Source organism: Plectropomus leopardus, chromosome 18, assembly GCF_008729295.1.
Source record: "Plectropomus leopardus isolate mb chromosome 18, YSFRI_Pleo_2.0, whole genome shotgun sequence".
Classification (NCBI taxonomy): Eukaryota; Metazoa; Chordata; class Actinopteri; order Perciformes; family Serranidae; genus Plectropomus; species Plectropomus leopardus.
In genome coordinates this window covers 2,550,921-2,576,418 of record NC_056480.1, presented here as the reverse complement: position 1 = coordinate 2,576,418, position 25,498 = coordinate 2,550,921, and the positions used below count along the sequence as shown (strand labels likewise).

Genomic DNA, 25,498 nt, shown 5'->3' with positions numbered 1-25,498 from the left:
TGCGACGTTGGCCGTAATGAAATCTTAAGATAAGTGGTCAGCTGGAGACAATTGTCAGTGTGTCTCTGCTATCCCCTTTAATTGAGATCACCAAAACAAATGTTAATACCAGGTGTAAACAGGCTCTTAGTGTCTCTGAAGTCTAATGTTGTTCAATGTTGACTTTTTCAGGTATCGTCTCCAAGGTTCATGTTGTCTCCAGCTCTTTGCTCAGATGTCTTCCAGAGACCCTTGTCATTATTTTGGACTCTGACCTTCACTGTAATCAATGACTTTATGCAACAGAACAGAGACATTCTCACTCATATTATCAAATTATTTTAACCGTGGACCATTTTGAAACTTGTGTCTAATCTTTAACTCATTTAAAGGCCTAACCACGCTTTGTAAGTGCCTGCAAAATACTCTCAACACTACGACGGGACGTTGAGTATTATAAGACGGTACAGCGGTTATAAACTGACTGATGCATGACTGAGAGAGCAATGCTATCCATAATGGTATGATTACTGTGTTATCAGGTAAGCCTTTTTACAGTCCTACTAAAGTATGTCATAATCTAACTTTAAAATAATGTCAGTGTCATAAATCTGGTAGTCACTGGGGGCTAAAAGGTTTGAATGTTAAATAGCTTAGATTATTTGAATATTTTTTCCCCTGCACAGACAAGTAATGTATGTACTGTATATTGATAAATAATTTGAACACTATTGCGAAAAGCCATGACTTAACTTTTCTTTGAGAAAGATCTTAAAGCTTTGCCACCAGACCCAGTATTTGTATTTTCCACCACATATACTTATTTCGATTTTAATTCTCCTTTGTAAAGCAACACATACGATCTATATCGTTTTATTTTCGTACTTTATATTTCTGCTTTGCATGATTTACTAACATTTAAAAAGGTGCAAAAACGAAATAGTTGTATCCATTAAAGCATTTGTTTTATTATGTTTCAAAAGGTTTGAAGGATGTATTTTAATGAGGGTTGTCAAGCCTTGTTGAAAAGGGTGTATTTATAATAAAATGGTGACAAGGAATTTTATTGTAACACCTTACGCTGTGTAAATAAACATGGAAATAAAGTATTTTCTCTCAGTTTAATTATTACAAATCATCTAGGCTTTAAATCTGATGAAAACAACTTATTACATTTATATCAGATAATAGGTTATTTGAGCCAGCCTATAAAATAGCATGTCCAAAACACGACCCAAAATGCAAGGCTATACTATGGCAAAAATGTCAAAATTTGACACGTCTATTGAAACTATTGAAAACCTCCTGAAATAGCATGCCAAAACATGCCATAGCAAAGAAAGTGGCAAAAATGGCCAAGAACACGAAAAAATAGCACGGCAAAAAAACGACCCAAAATGCAAGGCTATACTATTGTAAAAATGCCTAACTTTGACACGTCCCAAAAACTGCTGAAAACTATTAAAAACCTCCTAAAATAGCATGCGTACACACGCCACAGCAAAGAAAGTTGCAAAAACTGCTAAAAACAAGATAAAATAGCATGTCGAAAACACGACCCAAAATGCAAGCCTATAGTATGGCAAAAAAGCCAAAATTTGACACGTCCCAAAAACTGCTGAAAACTATTGAAAACCTCCTAAAATGGCTTGCATACACAAGCCATAGCAAAGAAAGTTGGAAAAACAGCCAAAAACACCATAAAACAGCATGTCGAAAAAATAACCCAAAAGGCAAGGCTATAGTATGGCAAAAATGTCAAAATTTGACACATCCCAAAAACTGCTGAAAACTGTTGAAAAGTTCCTTAAATAGCGTGCTGAAACATTCCATAGCAAAAATCTTTGCAAAAATAGCTAAAAACATGATAAACTGGAATGTCAAAAAACGACCCAAAATGCAAAAATGTCAAAATTTGACTCATCCCAAAAACTGCTGAAAACTGTTGAAAACCTCCTTAAATAGTGTAGTCATAGTGTAGTACGTTGTCTGAAATTGTGAAAAAAGATAGTATTGTATGTCGTCCAAAATCATGAAAAACATCATACTATAGTCTGTCCTCCAAAATCATGAAAAAAATGCCTATTATAGTATGTCGCCCAAAATCATGAAAAAACGTCATAGTATAGTAAGTTACCCAAAATCATGACTATTTCCTTTCCATATTATAGTATGACTTTTTTTTTTGCATTTTTTAAAATCACACACCATACTGTGATTTCTTTAAATTTTCTTCTTACACCACTGTATAGTATGAATAAAACAAAGACATTTGCAGATTTATGACATAACATCATGACTTTTGTGACAATGATTGACATACCTTTAACTAAGACGAGGTTTTAGTGAAGCAGGATTCCCCACGAACTGTCCGACAGCATGCGGCCAAATCAGATCCTCCTCACGTCAAGGACAGATACTTTCCAAGGGAGACGAAAGAACTGGAATACACAAATTAAATAAGACCCTTTAATTGTGCAAACAGGCAAATGTTTCAACTGTCCAAACCATAGACTGTATCTAAAGATGGACGACATGACAGCGCCCCCTAAGTGAGGTTTTTCAATCTCGATCGCCCCCTGGTGTCTGACTGCAGTACTGGTCCTTGGGCCCACTCCATGTTATTGGATGGACATCGGTTAAACTAAAAACTCAAAGTTAACGCCAAATAAATTTCTTCCAAAGATGGTCTCTGTCAGTGAAGGTAGTTCTCATCGCCATAAGTTCGGCTGTAATGAGATGCGGGCTCTCAGTGACATCACCCTCGCTAGAAGGCAAAGCGTGAATCCTGGATATTTTTTCCGCAAATGAACATAGCGGGGTTAAGTGGGGGGCGTGGCGTCCATCTTTATATACAGTCTGTGGTTCCAACGACAAAGAGGCATTCACATATAGAGTCAACCTTCAACAGCTGGGCTTTTCTCAGTGGATATGATCAGGATTTCAAATCTATAAAATATCCACAAGTGGGAGCCACCATTGTCAATGCCATGCCCCATGCACCACAATGGCATCAAAAAAAGACTGACATCTGTTTAGTTACAAAAACTAAAAGTACTACATACAAATTTAAAGGTAAAAAATAGAAAAAGTACAGGCATTGCGTCTGTCACGCGTAACAAATCAAACTTGACAAATTCAGTTCTTGTTTTGAGCCACAGGACTGATCTGTGTTAAGAGTGTGAATCCAGTAAGTCTCTCTATGTAGCGATGACCTGACAATGGCACCAAATCTGGCAATTCATTTTTTCGAGTAATTTATTCATTTTTTAAAAATTCCCCAGAGCTTCACTGATGCTGCAGAGCCACGTTTAGCCGGTGCATTGTGCAGGGCAGTAGCATTGTACATGTGTTGTGTGCCCATTGGAGTTTTGTGTCCCGATATGCGAGTCTTTAAAGCACATTTAGGTTGTCCAACATAAACCAGAGCACAGAGAAAATTTCAGCATGTAGAAAACATGTATGCTGCTGCTGTTTATGAAGGATTTTTACGGGGCATTTTCTAGCAGTGCATGGATGTGTAAAGAACTTGGTGTCTGACGAGTTAGATCATTATTCACAATGGCTACCAGGACACACACAAACACACACACACACGCAAAGCACAAAGAGTTTCAGTCTAAAGCTGTCATGATAAAAAGGTCTTTCCAACATAAGTTGTCCCACACCATTTTTTATAGCACACTATACTATGAGTTTCTGTTTTTTAATGACATAATATATTAGGACTTTTTATGTATTTTTTTTTTAAATAGAATTCTAACCTATGACTATTTAGAAATTTCTTTATGATATACTACACTATGACTTTTTAATCAATGTTTAAAGCTTCCCAAACTATGATTCCTTCTTTATACATTTTTATGACATAAAAATTTTCATAAAAATGTCACAGTATAGCATGTTATAAAAGATGTCATAGTACCGTATGTCAAAAAAAATGTCACAATATGTCTTTAAAACAAAAATGAAAATTAAAACAAAAACAAAATTGCCACATAAAAAATGTCAGTAGTTATAAACTCATTTAAATACATTTCTAAAAAAAAGTTTACTTTGACTTTCCTATTTTTTAACTTGACTGCACAATAACAATAAGATAAATCTTTTGTTATACAATGACATTTTTATGATTTTTTTCCCCACAAAATACTATACTATGATATTTTACTTTTTTTTTTTTATAACATGCTACACTATGATTTTTATGACAATTTTTCACGACATACTATATTATGATAACTTTTTTAAACCAAAAACTATACCATGACATTTCATGATTTTTCTTTTTTAAATGAAATACTCTACTATGACACTATGATAACCAGCATACTATATACTTTTTTTTTTACGACATATCTGCATAGCAACAATAAGCTAAATTTCCTATTAATGACCGTATAGGACCCTTGGCTCTTAGTCAGTCACATGATAAAAAAAATGATACATTTTATACAAAGTTCAGCCTGGGTCATAAATTCCCACAGGTGTGAGACGGGAGCCTCTCTGGCTGCTTTCTCAGCTGTGACACAAATAATTATAGTCATCAACCAGCTAATAATGTCCCTGTCCAAAGAAAGATCGGTATCCACAGAACTGACGGTAGCCGCCGCCGAGCAGAGCCGTAGACAGCCGAAATGCACCCGGTGCCGACACCACGGGATCATCATCCCCAAGAAGGGCCACATGAAGCACTGTCCCTTTCTCCAGTGTGACTGTTGGGCGTGTTATATCATCACCCAGCGGACTCGGATCACCGCCGTCCAGCGAAATCAGAAGAAAAATCACCCCAAAAGTAAAGAGCAGCGACCCGGCGGACACACCGGAGTCACCGTGGTGAAAGAAGAGGTTGAGGGGACTAGTAGCGCCGCGGCCCCGGGCGGAGGCGCTCGTCCGTCGGCCACGTCTGGACGCGTGTGTCTCCCAGCGGATGGGGCCTCAGAGCGAGCCGCCACCAACGCCAGGAGCCCCCTGGATCTCCGGAGCGGAGCTGCCGCGGGAAGAGAGGCTGCGGCCGGTTTGGACTACGGAAAAGTGCCCTCAGCTTCCAGTGAGGAACAGACATGTAACGTGAAAGCTTTTAGTGCGTTATTTTCTCCTGATAATGTGTAAGCCTAGTTTCCAAATTAGGGTTAGCAAATAAAACATTAGCTCATAGACATGTTTAGTTTAAGGCTACTGGAAGTTAATGTTAGCTAAGGAAAGTTGTTACTGTAAGAGATATTTATGTTGTGGCAGAACTGTTTTGACTTATTGTTTGCTACCAAAAGTCCGAACAAAAACAATCAATTCTGATCCATCAGAGCTCCAAAACTATATTTTAAAATGAAAATTGCTGACAGATGTAACATAACTTCAATACTATTTTGTCTACATGAGCGGGAGTGTGAGTAAAATGGTAGAATTTGGGATTTTCTGTTGAAATGAACCCGTTTTTTTTTTTAAAAAAAATGTTTTTATTGATTAAGACTTGAGCACCAGAGATATTCAAAACACTAACGATCCGATGTTCAAAGGCCATAAATGGAACACCTGAAACATAACTGCGCGCCAAGCTGCGCAGGTGGCGCAAAGACACGCGCACGCATCGCACGCACACAATGGGAGGGAGGAAAATGGCGCGAAAAATAGGAGGAGAAGTTTGCTGACTAGAGTGGCGAAGGGATGACTTATTTTTGTAGGCCAACCAGGAAGTAAGCAGCAGCCAAAAAAACCCATATGGGATTATCGCCAAAAATAAGCTCTGTGACAAACACAAGTTTATGAGACTTACACGTTTTGTTCAGCATGATAATCTTTACAGATGAACACCACTTTTGTGTGTTTTGAAGAGTAAATGACATCACCAGAAGGAAAAAGCTATTGTTAGGCTATACATGAACTACATCATGGTCGCATGACTTAAACGTCACCACTATAATCACTGTAAAAACACGTTAAAACACGACCAAAAAATATCATAAACAGATAAATCTACAAGTCAGAGTGCGACTCTGTAAAGCTGTAAAGGCGGAGAAGTGAGTTTAATGAGTTTCGGTGTTTAAAAGTTCAAAAATCGTGTTTAAGTGGACGTATTTTATGTTGCAGAACAAAACGTCTAAATATATTAAGCCTGTGTTAACTACAGACCTTATTCAGGGCATTTTAACGAAAACCCATTCAAAAAACCCATAGGCTTTTAGACGAGGGAACCATAAGTGCTAAAAGGCTAACGGACTACTGCGGTTTAGGACTCATTACTTCACCATTAACTCTTATTTAAATTTTATTAATTTTTTTAAGCACCATAATTGCATATAGATTACATTTAGATACTATCATTACACCTAAAGACTTTATAGTAATTCATAATATTTATTTTTGTTCAATACTATTTCATGTAAAGTTAAAAAAAGACAAACATAATAACATCAATGACATTTAACAACAAACGGCCAACTTCCTAACAAAAACAATGAATCATGATAAACCAGAGCACTACAAACAGATAGTAAACATTAAGACAAGGGACTGTTCTTTATTTATCAGAGGCGGGGGCTGGCTAAGTTGTGACTTTAGCTACAAATATAAATTATATATTATAAATTATTTGTGTGATTTTAAAAACTTGCTATTTGATGTTTTATAGTTTTGTTTTCTTTTTTTAAGTTGAGGATGAAATCCTGAAGTTGAAAAAAACCCGATAGTTTTTTCACTTATTTTGGCAAAATTTTAAATGAGACGTGTAGAATTAAATGATTTTTTCTAATAGATAAACATTTTTAGCTCAGTTTTTTTTTTTTTGTTTGTTGACATGGAACATTTTTCTGCAGAATAAGTACTTTTACTTTACAATTAAATTGAGATAATAGCCTAATATATGCACAGTTTTACTTAAGGTTGCACTTGTACTTGTAGTGGAGTATTTTCCCAGTCTAGTATCGCTACTTTTACTCAAGTAAAGAATCTGAATACTTCTCCACCAATGTAAGTATTTGTAATTAACTCCAATGATAGTTATTTAAATATTTTGAGGATTTGGAATATGATCGACAAAACACGCTATTTGAAGATGTCAGGAGCTCTGAGAAATTTAAATTTTTTACCCCATCTTTTTAAAAAAATCAGTTATTATTAATTCATAATGAAACCGTTTGTTGCAGCAGCCGTTGTAATGTTATCGTGTGTATATTCTTGACATGTATGACTGAATTACGGCTCGACTGTTGATGGATAAGGAGAAATCTCCTCTTACACTGAGACACCAGTCTAAAATTTATTTAAGGAATCTTTAAGAAGATGTCAAGGTGCAAATGTTGTTTGTAATGACCTACCTTTCCTTCCAGGTGCCCCTCACTTCAATGAATTTGGCCAGACTGCACCTCTGCCTTTTATCCACTTCCCATTGGAGGTTTTGGGTCATTTCTCCAGCGGCTACGCTCCGTGTCCAAACTTTCTGCTCAACATGCCATGGTTGCCACCCGTGCCTGCTGGGCTTTACAACGAAGCCCTCCACGGACCCCTGATGTTCTCCCACTTCCAGTCGCATGCTGTGTATTATCCACCTGCTGGACTTCCTGCTGTAAGTCGGCGCTCCTCCTCAAACACCGCTGTAAAGAGAAAATAAAATGCAGTAACAAAGCTGTTTTTGTTTCATACTTTAGGATCGCAAACTGGTCTTCTTTACCCTCCAACCGCCTCCACTCCCAGAGCCCGTCCAGGAGGCGCTGATGTCAAGGCAGCTCGCACAGCCTCCGCTGCCATCACACGACGAGCCCAACGGAGAGGAGCTGGATTAAAGCACAGAGAGCAAGATCAGAGGCGGACTGCACTGTAAGAATTAACCCTGTGAAACCTGTCAAATGGGCTTGTCTTTCAAAAACATGGAAAGAGGACGATGAGCAACCAAACGAGAAATGACCCAAAAATTGGCAATAAATAAATAGATAAATAAAAAAGAAATTAGTAAAAGTTAAAAGAAAATTATGTGAAATTTGCAAAAAAAAATGTAAAAAAGGAAGGAAAAGTAAAGGAACAAAAACACGACATAACCTGAAAACACATAAAAAATTACTAAATATATATATTTTTTCTGTAAGCTTTATTACATAGTTATTTGGTAATTTTCTAATGATTTATGGAATATTTAATACCAAGACTGCCTTTTTTCCCCATGTAAAAAAATAAATAAATAGAATATAAAAAATGGGGGTAGGCGACAAAAACAGAAGGAATACCCTAAATGATCAAAGAATAAAGTAAAATGGACAAGAAAATTACCTGAAAAATAACAACAAAAAAGGTAAATTACACTTTTACACAATTAATAATGATATTTATAACTCTAGTTTTCAGTAGCTTTTTTTGAAATTTCCCCTAGCTTTTAAAAAATAATTTTCTAAATCTACAAATTTATGAAAAATTGTGGAACATTTCTTGCTAAGTTCATTGCCTTTTTTCTCATGTTCTTGAAAGAATTTGCACCAATTTTCTCAGATTTTGAAGTTTTAAATACTTTTAATACTAGGTTTCTGACAGCAGGACAAGAAAAGTGATGTTACTACTACTGAGGTTTCAGAGGGTTGAGCCGTTCATTTTTTTGCAGTTTGTTGCCTGTTTTCTTCTGTTGTTTTGTACAAACACACAGGATGCAGTTTTGTTCAGATTGCTTGTGTTAATGTTTCTGCACACTGCTGGTTTGTAATGTGTTAATATTTGCTGTGCTTGTTATTAAAGGGAGCTGATGAAAGCTCGGTGTACTAACCAAAGAGTTGACGCTGGTTTGATTTAACTTTTCATATTTGTCATATTTATTTTTGTCACGGGGATGTGTGCAGTTGCAGAAAGAAGTGGGATCTGAACACAGACAAGAACAAACGTAAGAGTATGAGAGTATGAACATTACTTAATATTGTCCACTAGGGGGAGCTGGCACACAGTTTGTGTGTGTACTGGTGAATCAGTGTGCAAATGAAACAACATTAAACCGGAGAAAAACAAACCGGGTTAGTGTTTGTTCATTTTTCAACATTTAAGATGTCAAGAGGGGGTGAAGCATTAAATCCCTACAAACAATGGGGTAGAAACTTATGACACATTATAATCCCCAACGGAAGAATGTAACTGAGTACATTTTGTCGAGCGAAGAGTACTCATGCATTACTTGAGTATTTTCATTTTATGCTACTTCATACGGTCCCTGTATGACCAAACTGAGGGCTGCGTTGTCATACTCAGCAAACACGTTCCCAGTCGGGGTTGGCCTCCGCCAGGGTCGTCCCTTGTCACCGATGCTGTTTGTGACATTCATGGACAGAATCTCAAGGGGGAAGGTAGAGGTCTGATTTCAGGACCACAGAGTTGCATCTCTGCTTTTATGCGGATGATGTGGTTCTGTGAGGTTCATCGCACTGTGACATCCAGCATGCACTGGGGCGGTCTGCAGCCGAGCGTGAAGCGGTCGGGATGAGAGTCAGCACATCCAGATCTGAGACCGGGGTTCTCCGCCGGAAAACGGTGGATTTTCTGCCCCAAGCAAAGGAGTTCAAGTATCTTGGGGTCTTGTTCAGCACGAGATGGACAGCACTGCTGGATCGTTGTGGTTCACCAGTCCATCGATGTTTGACCCTCACCTACGGTCATGATCGCCGGGTGGTTACCGAAAGCACGAGATCATGGGATGATAGACGTTCTTCCAACAAGATATTTCCCCTCTTAACTCCTCAAATTGTTTAATTTATGTAAATGTCCAAGACTTTCTGAGGAAAAACTTTCAAATATCTCACCCAAAAATAAAGAAGCCGAAAAAAAAAAAAAAAAATCAAGAAGATGAATACAAATCTGCAGATGTGTAATGCCGTCACCTGTGAGAATTTTTTTCCCCTGTTTTTCCTGAATTAACGAGATTATTATTTTAGAGTTAGGACAATATATGTTTTTTCTAATATCTAATAATTCACAAAAACAAAAGCAATTTTTTGGGTAATTTGTTTTCTCTGAATTCTGTAATCTCTTTAATCTGGAAAAACAGGAAACATAAGTCAATTTACTATTTTTCTTCTTTTGTAATTTGTTAATAATTTCACAAAAATGAAAGAACCAAATTGTAAAATTACAGCTACAACAGTAAAATGCTGTTTTAACATTAATTAATATTAAAAATCTAATGCTAAAATATCTGATAATATATTTTTCAGGGCCAATTTTCTGCAGAACAACTACTTTTACTTTGGATACTTTAATTACATTTAGCTGATTATACGTCTGTATTTTTATTTAAGTAGAACTTTCACTTGTAGTGAAATACTTTTATATTGTTGTATCAGTACGTTCACTAAAGTAAAAGATTTTATACTTTTTATTTCTACTTACATCACATGGACTCTGCTGGTCTGTTGCTGGTCACTGATATTTGTCACTAGAGTGTCGAAGCCTTATGGAGGATTCCTGGAGGAGGTGTTCGGTGTGACACCGCGCCCCTCTGGCTTCTCCACGCTGGTGGGATTTTCATCTGACTGATTAATGTTGGCATCAGAAACTTCGAGCAGTTTACTCAAGTGCAGCAGTCAGGAGGCCCGAGAGTCTGTGTGGGCTTCTGAATTCCTGAGAAAACTTTGAACACATGAATCACTTCAGCTCTCCTGCTCTGTCTTTGTCTCTCCCTCTGACATCCCCAGTGACTTTTTCACAGTGGAGACAACTTTACTGGTTTTGGTGGAAGCTGCTACCATTTTCAGGAACATCGTCAGTCTGAAAAACAAGAAAAATAGGTGAGTCAAGAGTGACTAAAAAAGTCAAACAGCTAGGCCTAAATGAACTGTTTGCTGCTATTTGGCTGTCGTTGCCATGCTAGCAGCTCATCTACTGTAACTTCTCAGGGGTCATATGTCTCCTGATATAAAAAAAATATTGTAAGACGTTGGTACTGACTTACTTTGCAGTTCAAATTGCAAAATAATAAATGAATATGGACGTTAAAATGCAGTTTGAATTTTAAAATCACTGTGGCGATGTCAATGTCTAAAGTTACGAAACTATCTTGCCTTCAAATGAGGCTTCAGGTCAGTGATACTCAATTTAGGGCCCCCAAGCCAATCTGGTTCCCAATACAGTGCCTGATGACCCCCCCACCCATTTTCTAACTCACAATAAAAATTCAAGTGATTCAAACTGGGAAATGTTTTTATACTTTTAGTATGCAGAGTGCATGAAACAGCATCAAAACTGAGCTTGTTTATTAAAAAAAGGGCTGCTGGAGGATCCCCTGGAGCCCCTGACAGAAGTTCTAGCTAAGCCCTTAATGTCCTAAAATCCTAGAAACATCCTAAAGTCGTCTAAATTTCCTAAAATCCTAGAAATGTTCTGTAATCCTAGAAATGTCCAAAAATAGGAGAAATGTCCTAAAATCCTAGAAACATCCAAAAATCCTAAAAATGGTCTAAAACGGTCCTAGAAATGTCATGAAACCCTAAAAATGTCCAAAAACAGTAGCAATATACAAAAATCCTGGAAACATCCTTAAATCAGAGAAATGTCTTAAAGTCCCAGAAAGTAGCATTCCCTGCTGTAGGTTTGACATCTGTTGCAAAGATAAGATATGCAGATAACTGTTTTTAGAGATTAAAGGAAGGGTGAAATATTTACCAGGAGATGATAAGACTTTCAGAGCTCTGCACCGCTGAGCAGGAACGGTCCCACAGTGCTGACAGTCTTGGCAGATGTAGATTGTTTGCATGCCGGGTACCTTACTGGTGATCTTCACTTCAAATAATCTTGAAGCACTCTGGTTACAGACCTCTCCTACATCTGGTCTTGTAAACAAAGATACAAATTTGGGCAGTATTTATATCACAAACTGATAACAGTTTTAGTTTTTTGAAACAGCGGCAAAGAGTGAGCGAAAACATTTGAAAAAGTCACACTCATAATAAATCTTTTCTGTAACAAGCAGAGTCTCGTAATACTACAGTGATAACTTGAGCCCCAGACAATATTACAAATAAGACAGATAATAAAACTATAATAATAATAATAATAATAATAATAATAATAATAATAATAATAATAATAATAATAATAATAATAATAATGAATTTTCTTAATAATGCCAAGTGATTCCATGGCCTTCTTTAAAATATTATCAATATAAGCTTTTCAACAAAGTCATTTATCAACAAAGTCATTTATCAGACTTCACAACAGAAACATGCTTAGTAACATTTAACTCTTTAAACCCTGAGCAAATCATTGTTTTTTTAAACACTGGGAGAGGGCAATGAGCAGCTTGACAAGAAATTTTAAAAAAAAAGAAAATGATGTCAAATAAAATAAAAAGGAGTGTAAAATATTATTATTATATTTTCTGAAATTTTTCCTATGTCTCTTTTTTTTTAATACACTTATCTCTTATTTTTAAAAACAAACAAACAAAAGATTTCCAGGTCATTTTCTTATTATTTTTTCTTTTTTACAGTTTGCAGAGCACTTATGCCAAGATTCTCAATGCCTTTTTTCCCCAAGTTTTTTTTCCCCAAAAAACTAATTTTTTCAGGTTTCAGAGGTTTTAATGCTCGTAAAAGGCGAACACAGCACAAGAAAAACTGATGACTATCCAGGTGTTAAAGGGTTAAAGATGCAGTTTCAGCATTCTAAAAACTTCTTGCAAAACTGCAAAATGTCTTTGAATGAATAAATGTTGCACCTGCGGGATTCGTGCAAACAGGGTGGGGTGGGGGGGGATTACGCCCGGACAAATCCCAGACACATCTGCGCTTCATGTTCTTGACCACATGTTCTAACTTCTATAGGGACAGTTATGAAATGCTGACATGTTTCACTGAAAAAGGGAAAACGTCGGGGATTAGGACAGAAGAAAAACCTAGGAGAACAAAGACAAAGAAGTCATATCAGTCAGCACAGACTACATACAAAATACATTAAGTCAGCGCTGATGTTTGAATGTACATGTGAAGAGCAGGTTACAGAGTTCATCTTTGCTGAAGCAAGTGATGAAAGCGTCAACGACGCCCACTGATTTTCAAGTATTACGAAACTGAGATCGCTGTCATCGCTCTCAGCAGATTTTATCATTTGTTTAATCACAACATCTCTGGTTTGAGTCTTTGCACTGATTGACATTTTGTCATTTTTGTTGTTATTAGATGATAATAGCAGCACATTACACACAAAACATGGAGAAACAGACGGGTCAGTATTCAAAATACTCAAATGCTGCCTAAAGGGCTCAAATTATTAAATATCCAATGCAAAAAAAAAAAAAAAAAAAAACATCCAAAAAACAAAAAATTGAAAAAAGATCAGGAAAACACTCCCCAAAAAACCCTTAAAATAATTTAAAACAAAAGAAAAAGAAAAATTATGCAAAAAGCAAAAATGATGGAAAAAAAAAAAAAAAAAACACCCAGAACTAAAAAATAAAATATAACAGCCCTAAACTCAAAATTTGAAGAAAAAAAAAGTAGAAAAGTCACACAAAAAAGTCAAAAAATATATAGAAAAAAACCAGAAAAAAAACAAAACAACTGAAAACACCCCAACCCAAAACCTCTTCAAAATCATAAAACAAATTTAAAATACGACCCCCCAAAACTCAAAATCATTTGAAAAATAGCAAAAGTCAAAACTTTATCAAAATCATTGACAATTCTGTGAAATGACTGACTGATAATTGTTGCAGCTGTATGGTAATATTATTCATATCAAAACATCACATTTTAAAAACTCTTGTTATGACTTTTATGCAAAAAGCTTAATTTGTGAAGTAACGAAGGCTGTCGGAAATATGTAATGGAGTTAAAAGTACAATATTTTCCTCTGAAATGTACAGAAGTAAAAATATAAAGTGACATGAAAAGAAAATACTCAATTAAAAGATAAGTACTTCAAATTCATACTTAAGCTCAGTACTTGAGTAAATCTACTAAATTACACTCCACCACTGGAAGTTATTAAACTCCATAATGTGACTGAAAGTAAAGACAGACTTTATGGACTTAATACTTAAATCTTACTGCCTTACTGAGCAACTAAAATACAGCAAACTCCTGACTTTCACATTTGGCCTTGTACTGATTTCCGTCACCTCCAAAATAAAGGCTGCATTCAGCTCCGCCAGATTCCAAGAGAATAATAATATGTCACCTATTATAACACACAGGTCTGACGCTGTGGAGGAGACATTTCAATCAATAAAACTCATTTTGTCTCTTGTGGTCTGTTTTCACTAGCAGTGCAAACTGCATAATCTTAAATATGAGTCACAGGCACATCAGGGCTATTATTGAGTTTTATGAAGTGCAGAAGCTTTCCAGATTTCACTTTAATATGAGACATGCCAACACAAGCCAGGGTGTGGGTTTTCAGTATGCAGTGCCAAGCTGCTGTCAGTTCTGAGGAAATTCAAAACTTCAGACCGTGAGCCGAGTTATGTAACTTTAACAGTGCACACATAAGCAGCTTTTTATTTCACAGATGGCTGAAGCTACTGTAATAATGCAGAAATGTTCGGCAAATGTTTCACCACTTTATTTCTGCAAAGGTCAGGCCAGCCGCAGCGTTAGTCTGTCTACCCAAAAAGTCTGAAGACGAGGCATCAGTGGTGAGAAGTATTCAGGTTCTTTACTTCCCTTTAGTGCTGCCAGCAAAATGTACTTCAAGTTTCAAAAGTAAAAGAACTTATTGTGCAAAAAATGCCCTCCATTATTGTTGCATAATTGATGTGAATATATTAGCATGTAAACAGCATGGAGAAATCACCTGTATAAAATACAGACTGTATTAAATAATGGCCATAATGGCTCCTTTATACTTCCAAAAGTCACCGGACCGAAATGATCAAATCCTGACACAGAAATGATTCATTTCATGGCCGTTGTGAAGCTCCAAAAAATATAACCACTGATTTACAGATGTCTCTTCCACTATCTAAGTCTATAGAATAACCCTATCCTAAAACCCAGAAATGAATTACCATCTTCACACCCTCGTCTTAAAGTCAGTGGGTTTTTGGTTGTCTGAAATGAGGTCTGTGGTTTTAAAAAAAAAAAAAGCTAAAGAGACTTTCATGTTTTGTTCTACAACATAAAATACATCACTGAACACCCACTTTTTTTAAAAATATGTCTTATAAAAATATAAAACATCACAGCTTTGTAGCAGTAGCAACATAATAGTGTAGTTCACATTAGCCTAGCATTAGCTTTGTACTAATAAGGTAAGATAATTTTCTGCAACGGTCCAAATTCTAATGGAAAAATCCCACAGGCTTTTTGACAAACAAACCAGGGCTTTTTTAGGAGGAAACCAGGACGATGTTAAGTTGAATGAATTTGAGAAGATAACTTGAGGTGATTTTTTTAATGATTCAAATGTGTTCTCAAATTCAGTCAACTTAAAAATTTAAGGCAGCCCGGGCACTAACTTTTTCACAGTTAAAACAAATGGTTTATTTTTACTCTGTAGGGGAAATTTTGGACAGTTCACAGAGGTCATTGGCTGCTGTTAAAGCCTGAGGTTGAGACAAACGGCATTTTCAAATCCCTCAGAAACATCATGCAATTTTGTAATAAATGACAAAAATGCTTCCGAAAATGTTTGACATCCAACCAAAACACTTAAAAATGACCTTTTAGATACGCGCCTAAAAAAAGCATGTTAGTACAAATGCAGAATTGGGAGTAAGTGGGAAGATTTTCGTTTTTTCATCACAGTCCGCACCCCTCGGCTTTCCCCCACAATGTTAAGATAGAAGAAGAATCAGTGGCAGTGACGGCGGCGTTAATAACAATGATTTAGTGTCATGTATGCTGTTTCGCAAAAAATGTTGTTTTAATGTCTACGAGCTGTCACTTCCTGTATTTTTTGGCAGGACTGAGAGGGTAACTTGAGGACATCAGGTCTGCTTGGCTTAAAACTCAAACAACAAAAGATTACAGACTCAGTTTCACACAGTCTAGTCTTAAACTGGACAAACAGGTGGAAGTCAGTGAGGGTGAGGAGGAAGAATGGCAGGGATTTAATAATTTCACTGGATTAACCCTTTGAAACCTGGACAGACATCAGTTTCCTTGTGCTGCATTTAGACGCATTTCACAAGCTATTTAACCCTTTGAAACTTGAGCGAATTGGCTGCCATTGAATTTTACAAAATAAGTAAAAAAAAAAAAAAAGATGACAACAATGACTTGAAAATTATTTTTAAAAAGGGGATGAGGGGTATAAAATAGGGAAAATGTCTAGAAAACTATATTTATAATTATTATAGATTTAAATTTATATGACGGAAAAAATGTATATATTTTGTGTATATTTTTTTCATATATAAATATTTTTTCAGAGGCTGAATGACTCTGAGAACGAAATAGTACAAGTATTAGTTCAATCCGACAATAGGTATAGCACTTCACACTGCCATTCCCAGCTGTGGAGACACTGGTATAGTTGTGTCTTTGCAATACATATATTTATATTATATATTATATTTATATTATATTATATTATATTATATTATATTATATTATATTATTATTATATTATATTATATTATATTATATTATATTATATTATTATATTATATTATATTATATTATATTATATTTATTATTATATTATATTATATTATATATATTTTTTTTATTTTATTTTTTTAAACCAAGATGTTTTACTGTGTGTGTTTATGTTTCCACTGTATGTTATTTTTTGGTCTTTTTTCTACGGACCCTGAGTCTGGAATAAAGGATTGGACTGATTTTCTTATTTGTTTTTTAACTCTACTATTTTTCTTATTATAATGTATTTTTCTTGTAACTTTTTACTAATTCCTTGCTAACTTTCGGGCCGTTTGTTGTTAGGCTGCTCTTGCCTTTTTCCCGTGTTTCTGAAAGAGATCAGTTTGCTCAGGTTTCACAGGATGAAATCATATTTGCTCGAGGCATAAAAGTAACTTGAGTCAGTCATTTAATTATGTAAAATTATGAAATTAAGTGGCAGTTTTTTTAATACATCACAAATTATTCATGATGATATGAAGGGCGGTTCCCTGAAAACCTGACAAGATAGGCGTGATTTCTTTGGAAAAAAATTTGGATTGTTTGAAGACACACCTGATGTGAGGGTCACTTTCACTGTGTGATGTAAACATTAATAACTCGCTCGCTGGTGTTTAGTGAGCTTACAGTGAATAAACACTTTGTTCTCCGCGGTGATACGACTGACAGGTGGAGTTCGATGAAAAGAAAATAGTTCTTGCATGAAACTGCTCACAAAAAGGTCTGAGGGTTTTCTTGAGTAACTGGGTCATGATCTCTGGAAAAAGACATTGTTGAGTTTTTCAAATCTATTTTTTAAAATTAATTTCGGTGCTTTTAGCACCACAAGATGTTCGACTTTCGGGGTCAAAGCCTGGCGTGGTGACTATGGAGCGAGCGCAGAATGCCAGTTCAAGTGTGGATGAGGGGTGTACACAAAAGAGCAAACCGCTGAATAATCTCGATGTGTTAGTCTGACTTAGAGAAGTTTGACAATTTTGATTGAACTAACATGTTTACATGTATTTTAAAAGTCAATTTTTAGTCAGACCAACACAATAATTCAACTTTTTCCTACATCATGTAAACCTGCAGAAAGGAGAGTATTTTCCTAAATGTTGAGCTATTCCTTTCCTTTAACATTTATGCCCCATACTTAATTTCAGCTATCTGGCCTCCATCACTATGGCGTCAGCTGAATTCAAGACCGAATAAGGATAAAGTAGATAAATGTGAATTAGTTAATGATTAGTTTTGCATTCATTGTTCCACAGTTGAGCACTTTTGACATGTGAAATTAAGCAGTGAGCAAACAGCTTACTGTCAGGGTGCCCAGCCAGCAGGAAAGCTGTCAGGACTTTTGTTCACTGCTGATGTATGTGAAAAGAAAGTCTGGGTGCGCCTGAGATAACACGGCTGACACAACCTGTCCAGTGTGGTCCTGGAATGCAAAACGTACCGGATGTCTGAGGATGCTTCGATGCCCTGATTTAAGTGTTTCAACGGAAAACAGCAATAATGAGCATTTTTAGTGATCAGTACAAGAGATTTCTCAAATGAAAATTAAAAACAGAGCTGTGGCAACAAATTATGTGTAGGTGACAGAAGCTACTGAATATTTTGATGCTGGTTTCATTTTGGTCGTTTTATATCGCTGTGTTGTATGTTAGTTAAGTACGTGCATGTGTTGCAATCTTTTTGCAAGTGTTTTTCAAACATATAATATTCAAAATCTATTCAAACATGAGTTCAGCATCTCACATGATGTGTTCAAGGACCGCTGGAAATTACCTTTTTTTTGAAAAAAAAGAAAGAAAAAAATCTATTTAAAAGAAAAATTCTATAAAATTACCAAAACTCAAAAAAAGAAGAAAGAAATCTCCAAAAAATAAAAGACAATCAGCATAAAAAAGACGAAGGAAAATCTAAACAAAGAAAATTTTCTATAGAAAAAAAAAGAAGAAAAAAAACATGCCTTTCAGACCTGCAGACCTGTGGGTTTGGAAGGCATGTTTTCTTTAAAAATTGGTCAAATATATACAAAAACCAGCCGTTTAAAGTTGTAGAGCCAAAAGTGCTTAAAAGATAATATGACATGCCTCATGGGCATAAATGAGGGGAGAGACAGAGCGCGAGGAGAAAATTACAAACTTTCGTGATGAACAAATAAGTAAAAACATAATCAAAACTTCACACATCAATTCGATGCACATTAGAGCCACGTTACATCATCATCTACAGAAGATAAATTCACCATGATGTTAAATCACTGTATCATTTATCACTCAGTACACATTTTCATGATTTTTTAAAAAATAAATTAATGATTTTTACTAGTTCCATGACTTTTCCAGGCCTGGAAAATGTGATTGTGAAATTCCATGACTTTTCCAGGCTTTCCATGACTGTGGAACCCTGTTTGAGAGTTTCAGATGAGGAATTTGGTTCAGAATTAAAGTGACAGTTAGGACTGGGATTAGTGGGACAGGTTTTGCATGCAATCAGTGGAGAGCCTGAAGAAAAATATGTTGTCAAAAGAAAAAGTCTTAATGATTTTAAGTAATCAGAACAAAAGTGCATAATCTCGGACTGCAAAGAGTAGTGGTCAGATATTAAAGGGTGAGGCAGCCAGGGGCTCTCAGAGCAGAGCGAGCTGGGCGTGGCACTGGCAGGAATGGACAATGAAAAACATTCCTGGCCCGCTGCATTAGTTTCAGGCGGACTGGGAACACACTGAGTAATATCCTGCAGTCAACAATGTGAAGAGCTAAAACAAGAAAACTTCTGCTCCTAAGTGGGCAATGACAGACGTGAGGAGGGTTATGCAGAGTACAAAGAAATGAAAGACGTGGCTTGAAAAATACTCATCTAACCTACTTGGAAATGTGCCTTGATTTTGCACAACAGGGAATGTTTCTGCTCCTATAAATATGCTGTGTGAATGTAGCATTTTTAATCCATTTAAGCCAAAGTAAATTCACTTGATTTCTTTAAAAAAAAGAAAGAAAAAAAGGGGAAAAGGCAATGAGTAGCAAAAGAAGAAATGACCCAAAAATGAACAAGAAATTAGTAAAAAGTACAAAACAAATTGCCGATCGGAGCTGGAAGCGATAAAAACCTGTGACCACTGCAGAGTGATTTAACCCGGGTGTGAATGCCAATTGTACACATTCCCATTGCATTAAAAAGCCAGATATTAGCAAGTGTTAGCAGGATTTTTTTGCATGTGGAATGAGGCTTTTGTGTAAACTTGCAAAATTACTTGTTACTTCCACTTAAATTTACACCTGTACTGATCAGGGAGACATTTAAAAAAAACCACAAAGAGGTGCAAAGGATCTGCAAAGAGACACACAATAACTATGCAAGAGCGCAAAACAATCTCAAAGACACACACACGGACTAAAAATGCACCCCAAGTTACTCCAAAGAGAAACAAAATGACTAATCACAAACAGATGTATTACGACTACAAAAAGGTGCAAAATAACATACAAAAAAGGCTAAACAGCTGTAAAATGTGTGTCTTATTCCTGTGGTCTTCAGCATTTCTGTGCCCATTGTTTGACAATCCACCCCCGCTCTCTGGGTGTGACTGCGGTATCATCATTGAAGTCAAAAGACATCTTAATTGCGTAAATATATGCAATTAAGTGCCAGTGTTTTCTTATTTCCAGTTAAAGTCCATGTGAAGAAGAGGGTGACAGTAACCATGACTAAATAGTCCGGTTCTTGTGGTGTCTTCGACAGATCTTACACAACAAGTGCAGTTTCTTATGAAGAAAGGCTGGTCTGTTTTTGAAGACACACCTGATACCTGACATTATGCAATTAAAATAAATGCTGAAATAAGCAGAATGCATGAAAGCATAAAACTGAGGCTGTTTGAGACCAAAACTGAGCTAAATTTACATTTATCAGGTCGCCAAAAAATGCAACTCCAGTAAATCCTAATGTTACTCAATGGCTGCTGAATATGTGATTAGAAAATTGGACCTCGGTGTTGAACAGAACCACGTGTTTACGTGTATTTTTCTGTCTTTTCTCCTGGTGACTGAAAGGAGAAATCTGTATTCTGCTGGTTAATTAAACTTGTTCCTGAGAAACAAATAACTAATTTTAAACATGCCCAAACCTGCTTTATAGATTTCAGTGGAAGTGTGCAGAATGTTTGCCAAGTAAATAGTGAAAGAGAGTGAAACTAATGGCTCACTGGCAACGGTCCACAGCTCTGGCACCGGTCTGTCAATACATGGATGTAATGGTGTGATATGAAACTATCTGTACACACGCTCATTTAGATAAAGCATCTGTGGCTCAAAACTTTAAAGTTATGTGAATTTATGGTTTCATAACAGTGATTAGAAAGATACTACAGCTGTAATACAAGTTCTTCATTGTGTGATTCTTAAAAATAGCAGCCTGGGTGGTTCATGATTGCTTAAACAGCAGAGAGACGAAGCGCAGTGCCCGAGTACATGTGTTATGTAGGATTACAGGTAACAAGTGGTAAAATGTAACTAAGTACATTTGCACAGGTAGAATTACTGCCTGGCAGTAGTACGCCTCAGTGCAGCAGTCAAATTGCACGTTACTGTCACCAATTCAGAATCTGACTACACGTCTCCACTTTTGTTTCTGAGATATAATGTAACGGCCAGAAAAGTATTTTGGCAAATCACTATAATGTCATAGTGAAGTTGACCTTTGACTTTTTGGATGTAAAATTTCATCACTACATCAAAACATCCTGTAAGACATCTGTGTGAAATTCTGCCATAATTAGCAAAAGAATTCTTGTGTTATGACCAAAAACATGTTTTGTGGGGTCACGGTGACCTTGACCTTTGAGCTCCAAAGTCTGATCAGTTCACTTGAGTCCAATTGAAGGTTTTTGCCAAATTTGTAGAAATTCCTTAAAAGTGATCTTAGGATATTGATTTCACGAGAATGAGACGTACGCAAGGTCACACTGAACTTGACCTTTGACCACCAAAGTCTAATCAGTTAATCCTTAAAATTAACATTTGCACCAAATTTTAGAGAATGGTGTTTTAAAGATATCATGATCATGACGTGAGAAACACGGGGTCACAGTGAACTTTGACCTATGATCACCAAAATCTGCAAAGTTCATTGCTGAGTCCAAATGGACGTCTGTGAGTAATCTGAGGAAATTTCCTCGAGGTCCTCTGAAGATGTCGCGCCGACAAGAATGAGAAGGACGGATGGAAAAACTTAGAGACATAAGCGTCCGGCCTCGGCAATCACTCAGGCAGAAACATACAGAAAGTTTTGCTTAAAGAAATATTTTAGTGTTGGAAAGATGTTTTTTTGATAAAACTGTGCTGCTGTTGACTGAATTAAAATGTTATTAAAATGTTCAAAAAATTGTAAGATATTCATAGCTTTTGAATATATTTTTTTTTTATTAAAAAAGGGAAGGGAAAATGTACAGTGAGAAGAGAAAAGCTAGACTTCGAGTATATCAATAATTAACATAACATATTTTAAATAATGTTACAGAAAATTATTATATAATTAAGCACATTTTTCATTTTTTGTTTTGTTTTTAACTTTATTTTTTGTGCGCTAATTTGTGGGTAATTTTCTTGTATTTAAAAAAAATCTTTTTCATTTTTGGTCATTTCTTCTTAAGTTGCTCTTTGCCTTCTTTCGATGTTTTTGAAAGAAGTTCATTGAATTTGTTCAGGTTTCAAAAGGGTTAAGCAAGTCTGGGACAGAATTTAAGGTTAGCAAAGTGAGATTAAATGTGGTCAAAATAATCCTAACACTGCCATCATACTGTACCGGTGGATTTTGAAGTAAATGGCAAAAACTTAAGTTTTGTAGTTAATCAATCATGCTGCTGAATTTTCGTCGTCGTTTGCTCAATGAACCACAAACGCGGCATGAGTTTGTTATAAAACCATCCCAGATCAGTGCTGCAAGTTTGCACTCATCTCTATTGGCATTTTCCAACCTTTAAATGTTAGACGACGAAACAAATACTTCCCTCAACTGATTACACATTTGGTCTTCCAAAGAAATCTTAAATTGTTTCCTGCAGAGCAAACAGTAAAAAATCAGAGTGAGACTTGCCCTGTGTCCCCTGAAGAATTTATTAATCTGGTTCCAAGTCGAAGGTGTGTCCCTACATGTAATGAAACATCCCCTTCCTGTGATTTTCTCAGATACTCGCTTCTCCAAGAGCTTGTGGCAACCACACCCGACTCTCACCACAGCGACCTGCGTCTGATGATTCTGAGATAATGTGAGAAGGCAGCTTACATGTAAGAGTTTGGCACAGGTGAGGAGAGCACTTAGCCAAAAATGTGTTGACTCAGTTGGGTACTACGGTAAGTAATCCACCAAAATCCTCTCACAGGGAATCAATTAATCACTGTCATTTGACATTTTAGTGTCAATAAGTCAAGTTGGTTTTGATGTTTTTATGAGGCAATTCTCAGCAAACTGACAAATTTGGATTATTATTTTTTACCTTTTTTGACATGAATCTTAATTATGTGTAAAACTGTAAACTGGTTGTTCTGTCACTTTGGAAAAGTAATACTTGTTGGAAAAAGTTTATATTTTCAGTTGTTTGCACAACTTTGACAGATATTTACTCGAGCTACCTTTTGCCAAGTAGCTCATGTTGTTGCTTGTTTGTCAGCAGGATTACAGAAAAACTAAAGAACCAATTTTCACGAAAATTGAAAGCGTGTAACTCGGGCCAAAGAAGAGCTCATCAGATTTTGGAGCAGATCTTAATCACAGGGCAGGTACAGTCATTGTTTTTACTCCTGCTGACTCTGCCCCTCTAGATGAATTAGTTGATTTTTTTTTCAGTGATATGTTGAGTCACCAAAACATTCTCACTCCCAACTCGTCGAATACCAAAGCTTGGTCACCGGTCTGTCACGCCAAAATGTAACGCGCGAAGTGCCCCTCCTGCATCAGCTTGGGATGGGGAGTCAACTTATGCTTTTGACATGTTTTGTCTCTTTAAAAAAAGAACAACAACAAAAAAACAACTCCAGTTTTGACAGGAAATTTACAGTTTTTGCTTGTGAAATGCACACAATTTCAAAATTTAACAAGCGACAACAATTTTCATTCAGATATCTTGAGGTCATGCTATTTGCAATTATTCTTCACTCTCATTAACTCTTCGTAGATCTGTGCCTATATACTGTGCCCCTCTGGAGTTTTATTCTCAGGGATATTTTGAGTCATTTACAATAAATTTGCAAAAGTAATTCAATATTTCATGTAAATACACAGTTGTGACCTATGAATCAGCTAATTTTAAAAGCATTTTTTTGAGTACAACCTGTGAAAAATCTTATTTAAAAAAAACAACTTTTTTTGAGCCACTAATTACTCCTACAAAAGAGGTCATATTTTCTGTTTGGTTTACATATTTGTAAGCTGGATTACATAAAAACTACTTGCAAAATTTTCATGAAGCTTTTTGGAAGGGTGTATCATGGGCCAGGTCTGCATTTTCTAATTTCGTTTTATCTTTATTGATATGTTGAATCATTTACAATAAAGTTTTTAAATGGGTCTATTTCATTTCAAAGAAATACACAATATGGCCCATTAATGGGTTAACTTTTAAGAACACATTTTGGAGCACAACCTGCAGAAAATCAGATACAGTGACTTCTGTTATTCTGAGCCACTAATTATCGCCCCAAAAGGAGCTCATGGCTCATTGCTTTTGTCTGTCTGTCTGTGTGTCAGCAGAACAGCAAAAAAAATACTTGCCCAATTTCCATGGAACCTGGTGGAGGGGCGTAGCATGAGCCAAGGGAGAACCAATAAAAAATTGGGTCCGAATCACTGCAGGATACATTGCGACACCGGGCATTTGCGTGCCCTTGTCGCTTGAAATATTCTCATGCGTGATTGAGTGAAACTTGGTTGTCAGCTGTTTCAGCCGACACCTGGGGAAAATGTTTCCACCTGCACATCAGTCACTGAACAATGCCAGGCTGTCAGTGACGCCATTAAGATGTGACGAACGTCTCTGCATCTGGTTTGTGCAACTTATAACAGATGTTTAACATAAAGGTTGTCTGCCTTGTGACGCAACTGATTTTTTTAATGAGGACACAAAGCCCCCTCAGCTCTCCTGATCTGTCAAGTTTCTATCATTCACTTTTGAAAACCTGCCAAACCTGTGAGAAGTTCACACAAAGACAAAGCTCTCTGTAGCCACAGGGCATTCGGCGCAACCTGTCGCAACCTGGCTGGTTAGATAAGTAAGATAAGCGCCTGCATCACTGCTCACTTTCAAAAGAAAAATCATTAACTGTTCATCAATAGAAGACAAAGAGGGTTAAGGTCCCCTGTGGTTGAGATGAATAATCTTAGTTACAAAATAATGTACATATTTGAGCTTCAGTTAAATGATAATCAGTTTGACAATGTCTGGTCTTAATCTGGATTAACAAACAAGATAAGGCCAATGAGGGTTAAAAGGATCACAGGTGTCTAAATTATTAGAGGTGTTTTATAATGACTGAATTAACCCTTTAAAATCTGGAGAAACATCACTTTTCTTGTGCTGCTTTCAGACGCCTTTCACAAGTATTCAAGAGCAAAGTGGTGAGATTTTTTTGCAAGAAACTGGCAGATTTAGAAAAAAATCTTTTAAAAAAAAGGAAAAATTGGGAAATTTTGGGAAAAAAGACAGATTAGGGAAAACTACATAAAAAAACAACAACTTATATATTATTATCATAATAATGTCAAAACACTCCATATTCATATTATGTTATATTTATAATATTCTAAAAACTTTTTCATGGGCATTTCCCTTTTCAATTTATTTATTCATGTGTATTTATTGACTTATTTTTATTTCTGTTTTTCTTTTGTTATTTTGCTGTTCTTTTTTTCTAATTTCTTGCTAATATTTGGGTCATTTCTTTTTTGTTGCTCCTCTTTACCTCCTCCCAAACTCTTTTTATTTTTTTTTTTAA

General features: G+C 36.1%; 2 protein-coding genes across 2 annotated transcripts in view; both read left to right on the top strand.

Annotated features, from left to right (window-relative positions):
• pleca (plectin a) overlaps positions 1-1,088 on the top strand; it is a 120,301-nt gene extending 119,213 nt beyond the window's left edge. The window contains 1 exon segment of the mRNA XM_042506556.1: positions 172-1,088. The gene's annotated coding sequence lies outside the window, so the exon portion shown is untranslated.
• A 3,451-nt stretch (positions 1,089-4,539) lies between these two features.
• Positions 4,540-7,858, top strand: LOC121958128 (doublesex and mab-3 related transcription factor 1-like). The gene is made up of 3 exons (XM_042506998.1): positions 4,540-5,044; positions 7,305-7,540; positions 7,623-7,858. Exons 1-3 carry the CDS (start codon positions 4,540-4,542, stop codon positions 7,755-7,757), a joined length of 876 nt encoding a protein of 291 aa, XP_042362932.1. The 3' UTR covers positions 7,758-7,858.
• The last annotated feature ends 17,640 nt before the right edge of the window (positions 7,859-25,498 follow it).

Bases quoted from the DNA above. Each gene is read 5' to 3' on its own strand.
- LOC121958128 (XM_042506998.1), top strand. From the start codon at position 4,540: ATGTCCCTGTCCAAAGAAAGATCGGTATCCACAGAACTGACGGTAGCC. The intron at 5,045-7,304 runs GTAACGTGAAAG...CTTTCCTTCCAG, and splicing joins TTCCAGTGAGGAACAGACAT to GTGCCCCTCACTTCAATGAA. The intron at 7,541-7,622 runs GTAAGTCGGCGC...TTCATACTTTAG, and splicing joins CACCTGCTGGACTTCCTGCT to GATCGCAAACTGGTCTTCTT.